The sequence below is a fragment of the Glycine max genome, chromosome 9 (genome assembly GCF_000004515.6).
Source record: "Glycine max cultivar Williams 82 chromosome 9, Glycine_max_v4.0, whole genome shotgun sequence".
Lineage (NCBI taxonomy): Eukaryota > Viridiplantae > Streptophyta > Magnoliopsida > Fabales > Fabaceae > Glycine > Glycine max.
Genome location: NC_038245.2, coordinates 43,906,631 through 43,920,060, shown reverse-complemented (window position 1 = coordinate 43,920,060; position 13,430 = coordinate 43,906,631). Strand labels below are relative to the sequence as shown.

Genomic DNA, 13,430 nt, shown 5'->3' with positions numbered 1-13,430 from the left:
AAGGAGTGCTTGAACATTTCAGAGGAAAAGATCAGCTTCAGCTCTTGTCTTATCTCATTGACAGTAAAAGCTTATATACACATGATGTATGGTTGTTATAACCGAAAGCTAACTAACTCAACTAATCTAACTACCTAACTGATGCTGTTATATTGCTAAGAACATCCTCATGCTGGACTGTAGAACTGCTTTTACTGGACTCTCACAGTCTCACGTGAACTATATGATACATTTTGTCTCGCTATGTCTGAAATATAACTTCAAGGATCAATAAATTTTGTAGCCTATGTTGAGTTTTCTATCTCTGTAAATTTTCTTGCGATCATTAATAGTACATTTTTTGTTAAATTATAAATTTACTTCCTGTATCCGATGCTAGTTTTTGTTTAGTTCCTAAGTGATTTTTTTTTTCAGTTTGGTCTTTACGTAAAAATTTAATTCCAAATCAGTTTCTACTGTTTATTAAAGTTATAACAATGTTAGAATTATTTTCATAGTGCCTAAAACCAAAATATAGTATTTTTTATGACTAAAACCAAATATAATATTGTTTAAATTTCATTATTACTATTAAAAAAACTGTTTTTAAGTAGGAACAAAAAGTATTGTTTTTTTATTTACTAAAACTAAATAAAAAATTCTGTTAAAATAAGGATCAATTTTTTATTTTAACCTACATTTTTAGGGTATATGATTACAGTAACACTTGAACATTGTTGTTGTTACTTTCCTAAATTCAAAACACACCTCACAAAATACACCCTCTACTTTCGGGTTCATTTTTCACAAAATATCTCAAATTAGTTAAACAATGATTCAAAATTAAGCCTCAAAATCAAGAACAATGATTATTTCAAAAAATCACTTTGAATTACTTTAAAAACATAAAGAATAAATTGAATATAATCCAAAATATAAAGAACTAAAAATGTATTTTATAGCAAAACAAAAATATTGAGAAAGAAAAAGAGAAAAAAAAAAGATTTTCTAACTTATCCTAAGTAAAAATGTATTAAACAACCTCGTCATACTTAATTGGTGCAATTCTCTTATGCGCTTTAAGATGATTAGTTATATGTATTAATTACACTAATTACAGACTACATGTTTTTCCCAAATCTACTAGATTAAAGACTAATTAATCTCGTTCACGATGCATGATTCTCATTGACCCAAGAGAATTTTGTACATGATGAGAATCGAACATGAATTCTCATGTTAAATAGATTATTTTCACATATGTGAATACAATGAAATTTTATATCACTAAGTCAATCTTTTAAGTTACTAATAAAGTGTATTGAGATTATTTAGTTGAAAAAAATTATGCAACTTCAAAAAAAGAATAGGATAGATAAGTGACATACAATAACCGATACAATTGCCATTGTTTGGGAAAAACCATTGGCTCTCATTGGTTTTAACCGATATAAATTAATATCATATTTGAAATATTTGATAAATGCATATGGCCAGGTAGATAGATTATATAGAATGCTTGCTTATGTTATAGTAACAAGTTTTTGCACGACTTTATATCCTATAGGTAACTACCTAATCAATATAATTAATTACTAAAAAATTATAGGTTAAAATATCTTTTTTGTCTCTATAAATATTAAAATGTTTGAAATTCGTCGTTCAAAAAATTTTAGTATGTTTTTCGTGCAAAATTAAATGTGTCAAAATTTTGACAAAGATAGATTCGAATATATCCAAAACTACATTTTTGATGACCATGCACGTAAACAATCCAGTAGCAAATTAGAAGCCACCACGAATTAAAACACTAACCCCCCCATTTCTCTCTCTCTCTTGAATGGACCGCATTCAACCCCAAATCCCTCTCCTCACCCCTAAGATCAACTCGTCTTGCGATGGAGGTTTGGTTGAAGTAGCCTCTAGCTATCGCGACCGGTGGCAGCGGAGCCTATGGCAGCAACACTTAGAGTCTTGATTTAGGTGAGTTGGGGTTTGAATGAGGACATGATCAAAACTGAGACTCAAGCAGGAACATAGAGATCACAAATTTCTCTTCCTTCAATGGTGATCGAAACTAAGACTCAAGCTCGTCCTCAACAACACAATCATCCTTTTCTCTTCATGGACCACTTCACTAGCACAAGATCCCTCTCTCGGGGCTTCCAATCGCAATCCAAACTCTCTTTGATTGATGAGCTTCCTCTTCCTTCTCTCTCGATTTCTCTTCACTTCGTTTTAATTTTAAACTTCCTTTCATTGATTTTTTTCTTTGCGAGGATTTTTCTTCTTCCTCAGATTTCCAATAAATTGTGTCTCGCTAGATCAAAGGGGAAATTTCACAGAATATTCCAATTATGTGTTTGGTTTCGAGTTTCTAAACTCAAATGCATGGTTCAACGAGTCTTAGGGATAAATTAACTAAATCACTTTTGTACCGTACAACCCATGAACTCGGACAATTACTCAGCTAGTGATGACCACTAGCTCCCACAATCACGCACGATGCTTAGAAGATCAGTTAGTTAGTGTAACCTCCTCAAGGTTGAATATGTATATATAGACCCAAAGAAAGCACAACAAGATATGTTTTCAATCACTCCATACACTGATACACAAAACACATTGGACTCGACTGACTTATTGTCAGAGTCGAGGAACAAAAGAAGAGAGGTAGAGAACTCATCGAAACTTAGCCATAGCTGACTAGAACTTAGCCGTGGCTCAACAGAATTCAACCACAACTCACCAGAACTGAGCTAGAACAACTTTGTTTCTAGTTGTGGATTCTTCTTCTTTGCACATGCCTTTGCTGGTTTTTCCTTTTTTGTTTTAGCTGAGAAACTATAGTGTTTTGTTGTTAGTTTGTGCTATCGTCGTTGGTTTTTGGAGTGTTGGGTGTGTGAGTGACTAGTTTTAAGAGAAATTTTTACATTGGTTATAATATTAACGGATGTTGAGAGATTAGTTTTAAGAGAATTTTTACATCAGTTATAATTTTAATTCATGTAATAAGCTGAAAAACCTAACCTGTTTCACATGAATGTACATGTATGTTCGATTACCCGAACCTAAAATTTTGCGACAGCTCTGCTCACATAATTCAGATATAGGATTTTGCTGCACTAAGAAGCGTTCGAGTGCCACTTAATTAATCTTCAGTTATAAATAGTTTAATTTATGAACATTATATTATTTTATACTCATTTTTTCTTCACTTTTTTTTTATAATTTTGTTGTCTCATTTTATTTCTATTATATCACTTGTATCGTATTTCTCTCTGTTAATTATAGAGAGACAGCTATATAATACATGCACAAGAATAGAAATTTTGTACTTTAATTTATTTATAGTATACTAGCTAATTGGTGGGTCTGACTTCTGAGCCGCCTATTATGGTATGTCTATAAGGAACTCAAATTCTCTTATGCTTCTCCAACAGCAGCCGAAAATTTGATCATATATTAGAGAAATTTAAATAATTATTCTTTTTTAAGAAGATTTTAGTCTCAAAAATTTATTAAGCATGCATGTTGTTGGAGCTCCACTTGAAGATTCATTACATTCTCTCCTTTTTTTTTTGGATTGTTGTGTAACGACTTAACTATAACTATTCCTTTCAAGATAGTGATGGAGAGGTGGTCTACAAATTATAAAAGCTAGAGAAAAAATAAAGAACTTTTATTTGTACCCTCTTTTTTAGAGCCCACGTGTTTTTTAACTAAAAGTTATCCTATTTGAATTGAATAAAATTATCATAAACAACAAAAATTTTCTCTATATGCTAATTAATATGAATATTTAAGATTACTGTATATTAAAAGTTTTCCTTTTTTACTTGCTTAATTATTTCACTTGCAATTTTCGCATAAAAATCCATCGCCCTCCGTTTCTGATAAGTTTTAGTTTCTAAGAAAAAAAAAAGCAGGTTTTTCTCCCTCGCTCTCTCTTCATGTTGCATAAATTTATTTTAGATAAAGTTCTAAAGAAATGTAAATATAACACACTTAGTGCGTGTTTAAAAACAATTATTTTACGAGGATCGGGCACTCTCTCCACGTCGACCGAGACCTGAAATTCGACGAAACAACTCTTCTTACTTCAAGCATACGCAGTTACGCACATCACATAATAATTGATATAGTACCAAACACACTGTTAATATATGCATTTGTATAAGTGAAATCTAACTATATGATTAAGAAACTAAAACTCACGTGTTTGAATTTAATTGGATGTGTTTATTCTTTACTAGTCGGATCTGATTGAGATTTTATCTAATATAATATAATGTAGCAAGTGAAAACTTTTTTTTATTATTATAAGAACTTGAAGTCAAGTGCATTTTTCTGACTTTTTTTTAAAAAAATAATCTTAAGTTACTATATTATTATTAACTAACTTTTAATCTTAATCAATCACATATGTTTGTGCAAAGGAGCTTGCGTGAAACAACTTTTGAAAGACATTTTATCCTGAGATTGAAAAATAATTGATAACTTTAGTTAACATAATAAAATGGGTGTTAATTATTTAGATAACTCAGGTAAAAATGATTAATGTTCAAAGGAATTAAGGTTAGAAGAAGTTGTGATTGGTGTTATTGAAAAATCTTGTTAAGAATGAAGCTGAGAATGATTTGCTATCTTTTGAACCAATAATGCAAAAGAAAACACTCATTGTCGCAACACTCTTTACATTAATTTTTAATATTTTCTATTTGAAATCCACTTACATTTCAATTTCATGAATGAAAAAAGAGCAATAGATTCATATTTTACTGAATTTTTTTAATTATATTTATGAGTTTAGATAACAATCAATTTACAAAATTGGTGCAACTATAAATTTATAATATAAGACTTAATTGTGTTTTTGTTCCTTAATTCTTTTGCAAATTTTACTTATAATTCCTAAATAAATTTTCTAGCATTTTTGTCCTTTAACTTTGGTAATCTGCGTTTGTATTCCCTAATCAACTATTATAACGTCATCAACTAGTCTGAGAAATTAAAAACATAATTTATAAAATAAAAATAAAAATATATATGATATCCTTTTCAGATTTCTGGATAATATGTCAAGTTATTGGATTATCAATGTTAAAATTTTGTTATGGACTAAAGATAAAATTTGTAAAAAACTTAGAACCAAAAATATAATTAATCTCTGATATAAAAGTTTTTCTAAAAATTTATCGAAATTGACTAATATAAATAGGGACAAAAATTATTATTTTGGATAAATTAATAATTTATAGTGTTAATTTGTAGAAATTTAACAATATTTATTATTCTTATTCTTGTTGGATGAAACCAAGTTTGATTAGTAAAACAGTTCATAAATGTCCTTAAAAACTTTGGCAGAGTCTATACATACTCCATAGCTTCGTTGCTTCTAATTTCAATATTCTTACCTTTTGACTTATGTATTGTCATATTTTAGCTGTTGTGTACTGTAAGGTTGGTCATCCAAATGAGCTTAAAATAAAATTGAAAGTAAATTAATGAGGTAAGAAGTTGAAGAATTGCCGGCATATCTTACCAAGTTCACATTTTATGGTTGACAAATCTAGGTTATGATGTCACTGCCTCTTTGACGAGCATATCAAGCCTCGACATTATGACTTTTTGAGAGGTCAGAATCAAACTGTTATCAATAAAATATCAAACATTTTATTTTGAGATGTACGTGTCCCTCTAATTCGATCTCGTATCCGTAACTTAATGACATTTTATCTGTTCACAATTTTTTCTGATACCTTTTCCTAGCTACCTTATGTGTAATGTGTCTGAAATGGATACGTGTTTTCAATATTTGTGCACCACACGGTGCTCCACATGCACAATTAATGTTGAACTTGGGTTAGAAACTATTTAGATTGAGTGCATTCGTATCAACCAATCATTGGGTTAAATGACGTTTTGAGGTTGGCAATTTGGTTCTAGTGTAAAAATAACCATATCTTCTGTAAATAATACTTATATGGGGAAATTATCCTTTCTTACTAGCTAATCTCATGCACTTTTATACGAAAAATTAAAGAATACATTACTAGAAAAGTAGGCTTTCACGTTTATCTACATCAGTTATTTAAAAACGGATGTAATACATGATGCGGTGGTATTTTTGTAATTAATACCAACTACATAAAGTCGTTAATGACGATTTTTATAAAACCGTCTTTGACATGTATGTTACAAAGGAGATTTTATAAAAATCGCCTTTATTCACATATAGATTACTACGGTTTTGTTAATCACCCATCTTTGAAGTGATGCCATTTTTATTTTGATTATTTTCAGTTTTGAAGGTCCATACCTAGCTAGCTTGTTCATCATGCATGAGTAAAGCTTGTTGCTGAACTTCTGTTGCATTTTCACCTCGTGTTCCCTCCGCCGTGTCATAACCTCCGTTGTCACCTTGTTCCCTCCATCGTGACGTCGATAGTGTGCCGCAAGCTCCGTTGTCGTTTGGCACTCCCAAGGTCTCCATAGCTAGCGGATTCCCCTTTAGTTCATTGTGGCCAGTATTGTTTCCAAGTTTCTTTGCCTCTCATTTAAAAAGTAGGAATATTTGAAGAGTGTTCCTAAGTTTAATTTCTGCTATATTTGTGCACCCTTATTTATGTGTATTTCATATTATCAATTTGTGTTTTTTAAACCCTAAATGTACTTAGTAGAAATTCCTTTTTCGTAGAAATCCTTTTTTTACCTAGTAATGATGATGCCTAAAGAATGAAAAGGATCCTTATCAACAATGGAGGACATTGGGAGTCCAAAAAAACTGATCTTATTAAACAAAGTTTTTGAATTGTAAATTTCACTCTTGAATACTGTGTCATATTGTGTGCATTGTGTTCTTTTCCTTTTCCTTTTGGTCCTGATGTCATCTTGGTTTAAGACAGTTATTCTAAAATCATCATAATTGTCAATTATTTTCAACGTCATTACATTCAAAAACGATTTTACAACCGTCGTTAAAAGTTTATTAAAATTATCTTTAAAAACCTTTTTTCTAGTAGTGATAGATCGAGTAAAGAATACTAATAATAAACTTCTTGCCTTTTTCCTTAAAACAAAAATGGTATAAACCACCATTTTAGTTTTTAAAAGTGCAAAACATTATCACATTTATCTTTAAAAAAATCAAAATAAAGTTATATATTGTCATTTTTTTATAAAGTATATCTTCTCACTTTAATCCTTAAATTTAATTACTTATTATTTAGTCTCTAAAAATATGTTGATATTATTATTTAAATTACATGACTTTTTGAATTTTAAATTAAAATGAGGAACGAATTATACTTGTGGAATTTTTAAAAAAAATTATTTCTTTCAAAAGATTAAAATGACAATGCTTCACACTTTCAAAAACTATTCACCCAAAAGAAAAATATCAAAAAGTAAGAGTGTAAAAATTGAATAAAAAAATATTTAAATGAATACTCACGAATAATTTAATAATTTGTTTCTCTACTAGCTTGTTTGTAAACAGTATAAACAGTATGAAGATGGATATATCATACCATCCATATTTATGAGTACCCACTACCCGTTAATATACACTTACTTAAATGTCCTTTTATTATTTCTATTAATAAAGATATGCTTATAGAGATGTAACAAAAAAATATATGCTTATAGATAACTTATGCTTTGGAGTGTAGTTTAATTGAATTTATACTTTAAAGAGAGTAATATGTAGATAATTTGAATAATTGTTGTTTTTCAAAAAAATATATCTTACACAATTATATTATAAAAGAAAAAGGACATAAAAAAGTTAAAGTGATTTTTTTTAGTAGGTATCCATGGATACCTATAGTTTTTTTTTTTTTTATATCCAGATATACATTTTGATAAATGAATACCCGACTTGTAAGGTACAAACAATTTTTTTCATCCAACGAAGCAATTTAATAGTCATTACTCATACTTTTCTCGTCTCGTTGTCATTCTTAATTAGAACGTACGACTTTATGTTTACAGTACCCAAATCTCCCGCCACCACTAAAACCCAGGCTAGTGGTTCAAGTGATTATAATAGAACATGATTTGATTACAAATTATAAATTGTCTCTTGTGAGTAATAGGGTTAGCTTTAACATCATTAATTTGGACAATGTTTATTGAAAATCTCCTCTCTTAATTGCTCTTAATTTTGTCTATAGACGTGCTTATTGGGTACGTACTATACTAAATTTTGTTCAATATTTAAAGTATAAGGATCGTATTATCAACAAAAACCCAAAATAATAAAGAAAACTACTAATAGAGGATCATCTTTACAATATCCTAATTAATAAAGGCAATTGGAGAAATTTATGCACACACCCTCTTCTTCTCTTCGTTTTAAAGTGAATATTTTATATATTATGTAGTAATTGTGGAGGAAACACTGTTCCGTCGTCTGAGAAATTTGAATCTTGAAACGAGTACAATGAATGAGGAGCAGGTGGAGAATGGTTCTTGCTTGAGAATTGTTAGCAAGCAGACGTTCGTCATGACAACACACTCGAGGCATGCAAATATAAGAAGAAAATGACAAAGTTGATGACCACACTGTTGAAAATGAATAACTCAAGATATGTGCGTGAAGAAGTAACCATAAGAAGCATCCATGTTAGTTACGACAATGATCTTGCACTACCTACGCGCTCGGATGGACCCACGATGAGACCTTATTTGCTAGGGGGTTTTGCACTTCAAGCCTCAGAAAAATTTTCAATGTCATAAAATGCACTGTATATGCACTTTTTATTTATTCGCCAATATAGTTAATTTCCTTTAGTTTTTTCAAAATCTTATTCCTGAGATACATAACTCATGGAAATAGTACCACATCGTCAAATGTGAAGTTTGGATGGAAAAATCTACCATAGAAAGAAATTATTGTCTCATCATCACAGGTTGCAGGACTGAATAATTTAAGATCTCGATCTTCAATATACTATATAACTAAATCTATTTAAGTCCATAATCATTTTACAATATATATGAAAGACTAGTTGATGGTGCAATTAATATTTCAGGTTTGTACTACAATAAAACTTCAGAATTTTACTGAAAAGGTAGGGCACGCTAATCAATCATTTGATGACAAGCTTATTAAACAACAAATTTTCATTTTATTACAGTGTAGAAAAAAGGCACTCTTCCATCAATACAAGATATATATATATATATATATATATATATATATATATATATATATATAGCAAATGAATAAGATGAATTTTACCTACGCTAGATTTAAACTGGACAAAGTTTAAATGCAGTTTTATTGATGTTTTTAATATTGCTTTTTAATTAGAATTGAACTTTCGGCTCAATAATCTGCTTAATAAAGTTTTTTATTAAAGGTTAATGTAAATTTGCAAGGTAAAATTCTAATTATGATTGGAGGATAATACCATAAACACTTTTTGCCGATTAAAAAATAATAATAACACAGAATCGTTTTAAATTCATTTGGCGCTAGCACACTCAATCTTTTTGCATGGTGAATTCTGTTTTTGTAGTTTTCCCAATGCAACTGTAGTATATCATAATTCATAAGCCCCCCAAAGTGCCACTTCATGGCATACTACTACTTGAGAAAAAGAAAAGAAAAGAAAGGTTTTTCTGTTATGCTCTTGCCTCGATTGTATCGAAGATCTTCAAACGTTGAATCAACAGGTCAAAGGCACAATAGCTTAATAAAAAAACAATGAACATTTCAAACCGGATTCAAACCTTAATTATGTGTAGGTACTTTAGGACATTCAATGAACTTACCTTCTGCTTAAACGACACTTGCCCTACCTAATCCTGATTTTCGTTATATCTTATCTGCCAATAAAGTTCTCCGTGGCTGAAAATTGCCAAAGGGTAATCTCTAGGTAACTTCTTTCCCACTGCCAAATTAAGCCATTTCCCTGGTATATACATGTTTCCCATTTGATTGCTCTCAAATTCAAAGAAGAAAAAAAAATTAAACCTAATAGAAAAAACAATAATAATGATGACATCATTTGTTGAATCTGCACATCCCTCTGCACCTATAAAACCAAATATTACGAGCAATTAACCTACTCTATACGGTCCTAAAACTTAGCTTTTCCTCAAGAGCATATATACACCTGCTAATAACTGTTAACACTATTCTTTGCCTTGGAAAATATATTCGTTGTGCCAGTGCATTATGGGAAGGTCACCGTGTTGTGAGGAGAGTAGTAGTGTAAAGAAAGGGCCATGGACGCCAGAAGAAGATGAGAAGCTGATTGATTATATCAGCAAACATGGCCATGGCAGCTGGAGAACACTTCCAAAGCGTGCTGGTCTCAATAGGTGTGGCAAAAGCTGCAGATTAAGGTGGACAAACTATCTGAGGCCTGATATCAAGAGAGGCAAGTTCAGTGAAGATGATGAGAGGATTATCATCAACTTTCATTCAGTTCTCGGAAACAAGTATGTACATGTTTTCTTAATTACTTTATGTGTGTGTATATACATGACCATATATTGTTTAGTTTGATAAAACGTTTTCTATTTTAATTACTTATATAATAAAAAGTTTACCTTATTTTTTAATGATTCATATGGGAAATAATGAAACCAATCTTAATTTGAAAATAACAAATAAAATGAAAATAAGGTAGTGTTTTTGTAATTATTTATCAAAACAAGAAATGAAAGAGAATTTTTTCTGAAGCTGGAATGAATATATATATATATATATATATATATATATATATATATATATATATATATATATATATATATATATCCGTTAACTATTTGAAAACTATGTTAGTAATATACTTTATTTTATTTTTTTCATGTAGGTGGTCGAAGATTGCAGCACATCTGCCAGGAAGAACTGATAATGAGATAAAGAATTATTGGAACACTCACATAAGGAAAAAGCTTCTGAAGATGGGTATTGATCCAGAAACTCACAAGCCAAGGACAGACTTGAATCACCTCATGAGTCTTTCTCAGTTGCTTGGCATGTCAAACTTGAGCAGTGCCATTAGCACTGCTTGGGGCAATAAGCCTCTAGGTTTACAGCCAGATATCACTCAGCTAGCCAAAATACAACTTGTGCAAAATCTTTTGCAACTTATCAACAACAATTCATTTGTTAACATTGGAAATAATAACCCTTACCTCTTATCCAATCCCAACCTCAACCCTTTATTTCTGAATGGCATAAACCCCCTCCAAACTAATAAGGAGCCTCATGTGGTGTTGAGTGGTAGTGAAGAATATGCTAACCCTGGTTTATACTCTCAAGCACAAAGCCAGTGCTCTCAGCATGATGTTTCAAAATCATTGGCAGATTTAGATGGTGGATCTATTCCACAAGATTACAACAAAATTAACAGCACTACTACTTCACGTGAAAATCTAGCAGAAAATCCACCTCTTCCTGCATTAGTTGCATTCCCTCCAAAGATGGGAACCTTCAACCAAATGGACAGTGGCTGTAATATAGCTGCTCAAACGTCAACAGAGTCACCTTCCAACACAATCTTTGATGATTGGGAGAAGTTGCTTGACGATGAAACAAGCGGTTCCTATTGGAAAGAGATTCTAGAGTAAAGCCCTATTCTCAACTGCTTTTTATCTTTTCAACTTTTTCTTATATTAATAGCTCTAGGTTCTGATAAGTAATTAAATGTGATAAGTAACTAAATTTTTTTAATTTATAAGAAAGAATTAATAAAATTCAATTACCCAACGGGTAAAGATTAGTAAAGACTAGTAATCTTGTAACATATAATAATTTTTCTATAGGTTATCACCGAGAAGGGAGATTGCAGCTTCATCAAACCTAATATGTTTTCTTGGCTAATTTTTGTGAGCATAATTCTTATAGCAACAATACCAATCTTATTATACATACACTTCTCCATAATTTTCTTATATCTCTCCTATCTGTAGAAAAAGTTATACAAATTTTAGATCTAAATTTTTTTTTCTTAAAAACCTCTAATACATATTATAATATTATATTATTTTAACACATTTTCAGCTTTTGATTAGTTATAGAATTTATAACATGTTTTCAGACTTTTTTTTACCGTCGATCTTTCTCAGTTAACCTGATATTTTCCTTTTTATTTTGCAGCTTGACATCCACTTCTGCGTCACCAATTTTGTGGTAGAAGAATCATCGGTTCTCTTTCAGGATAATCCCATCAACTTATGGATATAGATCACGTACCAAAGAAATGCGTAGTTTTATTCATTCATGGTTTTTAATTCATTGTTTAGATTCATTTCTATTTTTATACATGGATACAAAACACATACTATGAAAGATACACTCGTACATGCATATTTATATATTTAGTTTTATGTATTTCTAGAAACAGACTTGTACTTCACAAGATTTGGTTCTATTTTCTCAATAAAACATCTTTTGTAGTTACAATTCAAAATTCTAAGGATTTCTTTTAATATATCTTCACATCTCTCGGGCCTATGTATATGATCAGTTACGTGATTTTTCTTTGCTGCTATTGAAATATTGTGACAAACTCAAAAACCTCTAGATGTTTTCTCCAGTGAGATGGTCTAATTAATTCATGAAGATAAGCTTTTAACTTTTCGAGTATAATGAATAAGTCAACCTTGTCACCAAAATTTCTCGCCGACTAATGAAATATTGCTCTCTTAAGTATCACATCAAATGAACAAATAGAAGATAGAAGCTAATCCAAATGACAATTTGTCGTTGGAATTATTAAAATTGTCCAGATTCCAGACCAACTGTTCGGTCAGATTAATTAATTATTTACGTCTGGAACAAGATAAAAAGAAAAACAAAAAAAAATGCAAAGGGCCACATCAATGCAACCACCCATTTGTTTTCTAATACACTAAAGAAACTGCCTCCTTTGAGATAATGTTTTAGGTAGGGGATTTGATGCAATGAGAAGTAATTAATCAAGGACACGACACAAGTAATCCTCCCTTCAAAAGCTTTTTTTCTAGAACAATCGTGACTTTATACAGTCTCCAGCTATTTGATTCTAAGAAAGCTCATCCTTCTATGTCATATTCGTTTAAAAGCAAAATTATTCCTCTTTTTGAGTATTTGAATTTTTTAGGTTAAAATGTAATTCTAATCTCTATATTTTATCTATTTCGTAATTTTAGACTTCCTATTATAAAATTGAGATATTTAATGTACTGATTTTTAAAATAGAGGATTTTGATGCCTCTATTAAATTTAATTAGTTGACTGTTAACTTTTTACTTAGACTGTTAAGTGGATGAATCGGGTACTGCAGTTTTTTTTTAATTTATATATTAATGAATAAATATAATTAAATTACAAATTTTAATATAAAAGAAAAACATGATTTATAACATCAACGTTTCCATCCGATATTCCGATTGATTAGCTAGTCGAAAACAACTTACACGATTCACTATTGGACCAGATGAAACTA

The 13,430-nt window shown here is 30.3% G+C and overlaps 1 protein-coding gene across 1 annotated transcript; it reads left to right on the top strand.

The window, feature by feature from the left end:
- Positions 1 to 9,922: 9,922 nt before the first annotated feature.
- LOC100810159 (transcription factor MYB41) lies at positions 9,923 to 12,482 on the top strand. Its single transcript, XM_003533391.5, has 3 exons — positions 9,923 to 10,434; positions 10,812 to 11,567; positions 12,101 to 12,482. Exons 1-3 carry the CDS (start codon positions 10,169 to 10,171, stop codon positions 12,135 to 12,137), a joined length of 1,059 nt encoding a protein of 352 aa, XP_003533439.1. The 5' UTR covers positions 9,923 to 10,168; the 3' UTR covers positions 12,138 to 12,482.
- The last annotated feature ends 948 nt before the right edge of the window (positions 12,483 to 13,430 follow it).

Coding starts and splice junctions, on each gene's coding strand:
- LOC100810159 (XM_003533391.5), top strand. CDS start 10,169: ATGGGAAGGTCACCGTGTTGTGAGGAGAGTAGTAGTGTAAAGAAAGGG. Junction 10,435..10,811: donor CATTCAGTTCTCGGAAACAA/GTATGTACATGT, acceptor TTTTTCATGTAG/GTGGTCGAAGATTGCAGCAC. Junction 11,568..12,100: donor TATTGGAAAGAGATTCTAGA/GTAAAGCCCTAT, acceptor TTTATTTTGCAG/CTTGACATCCACTTCTGCGT.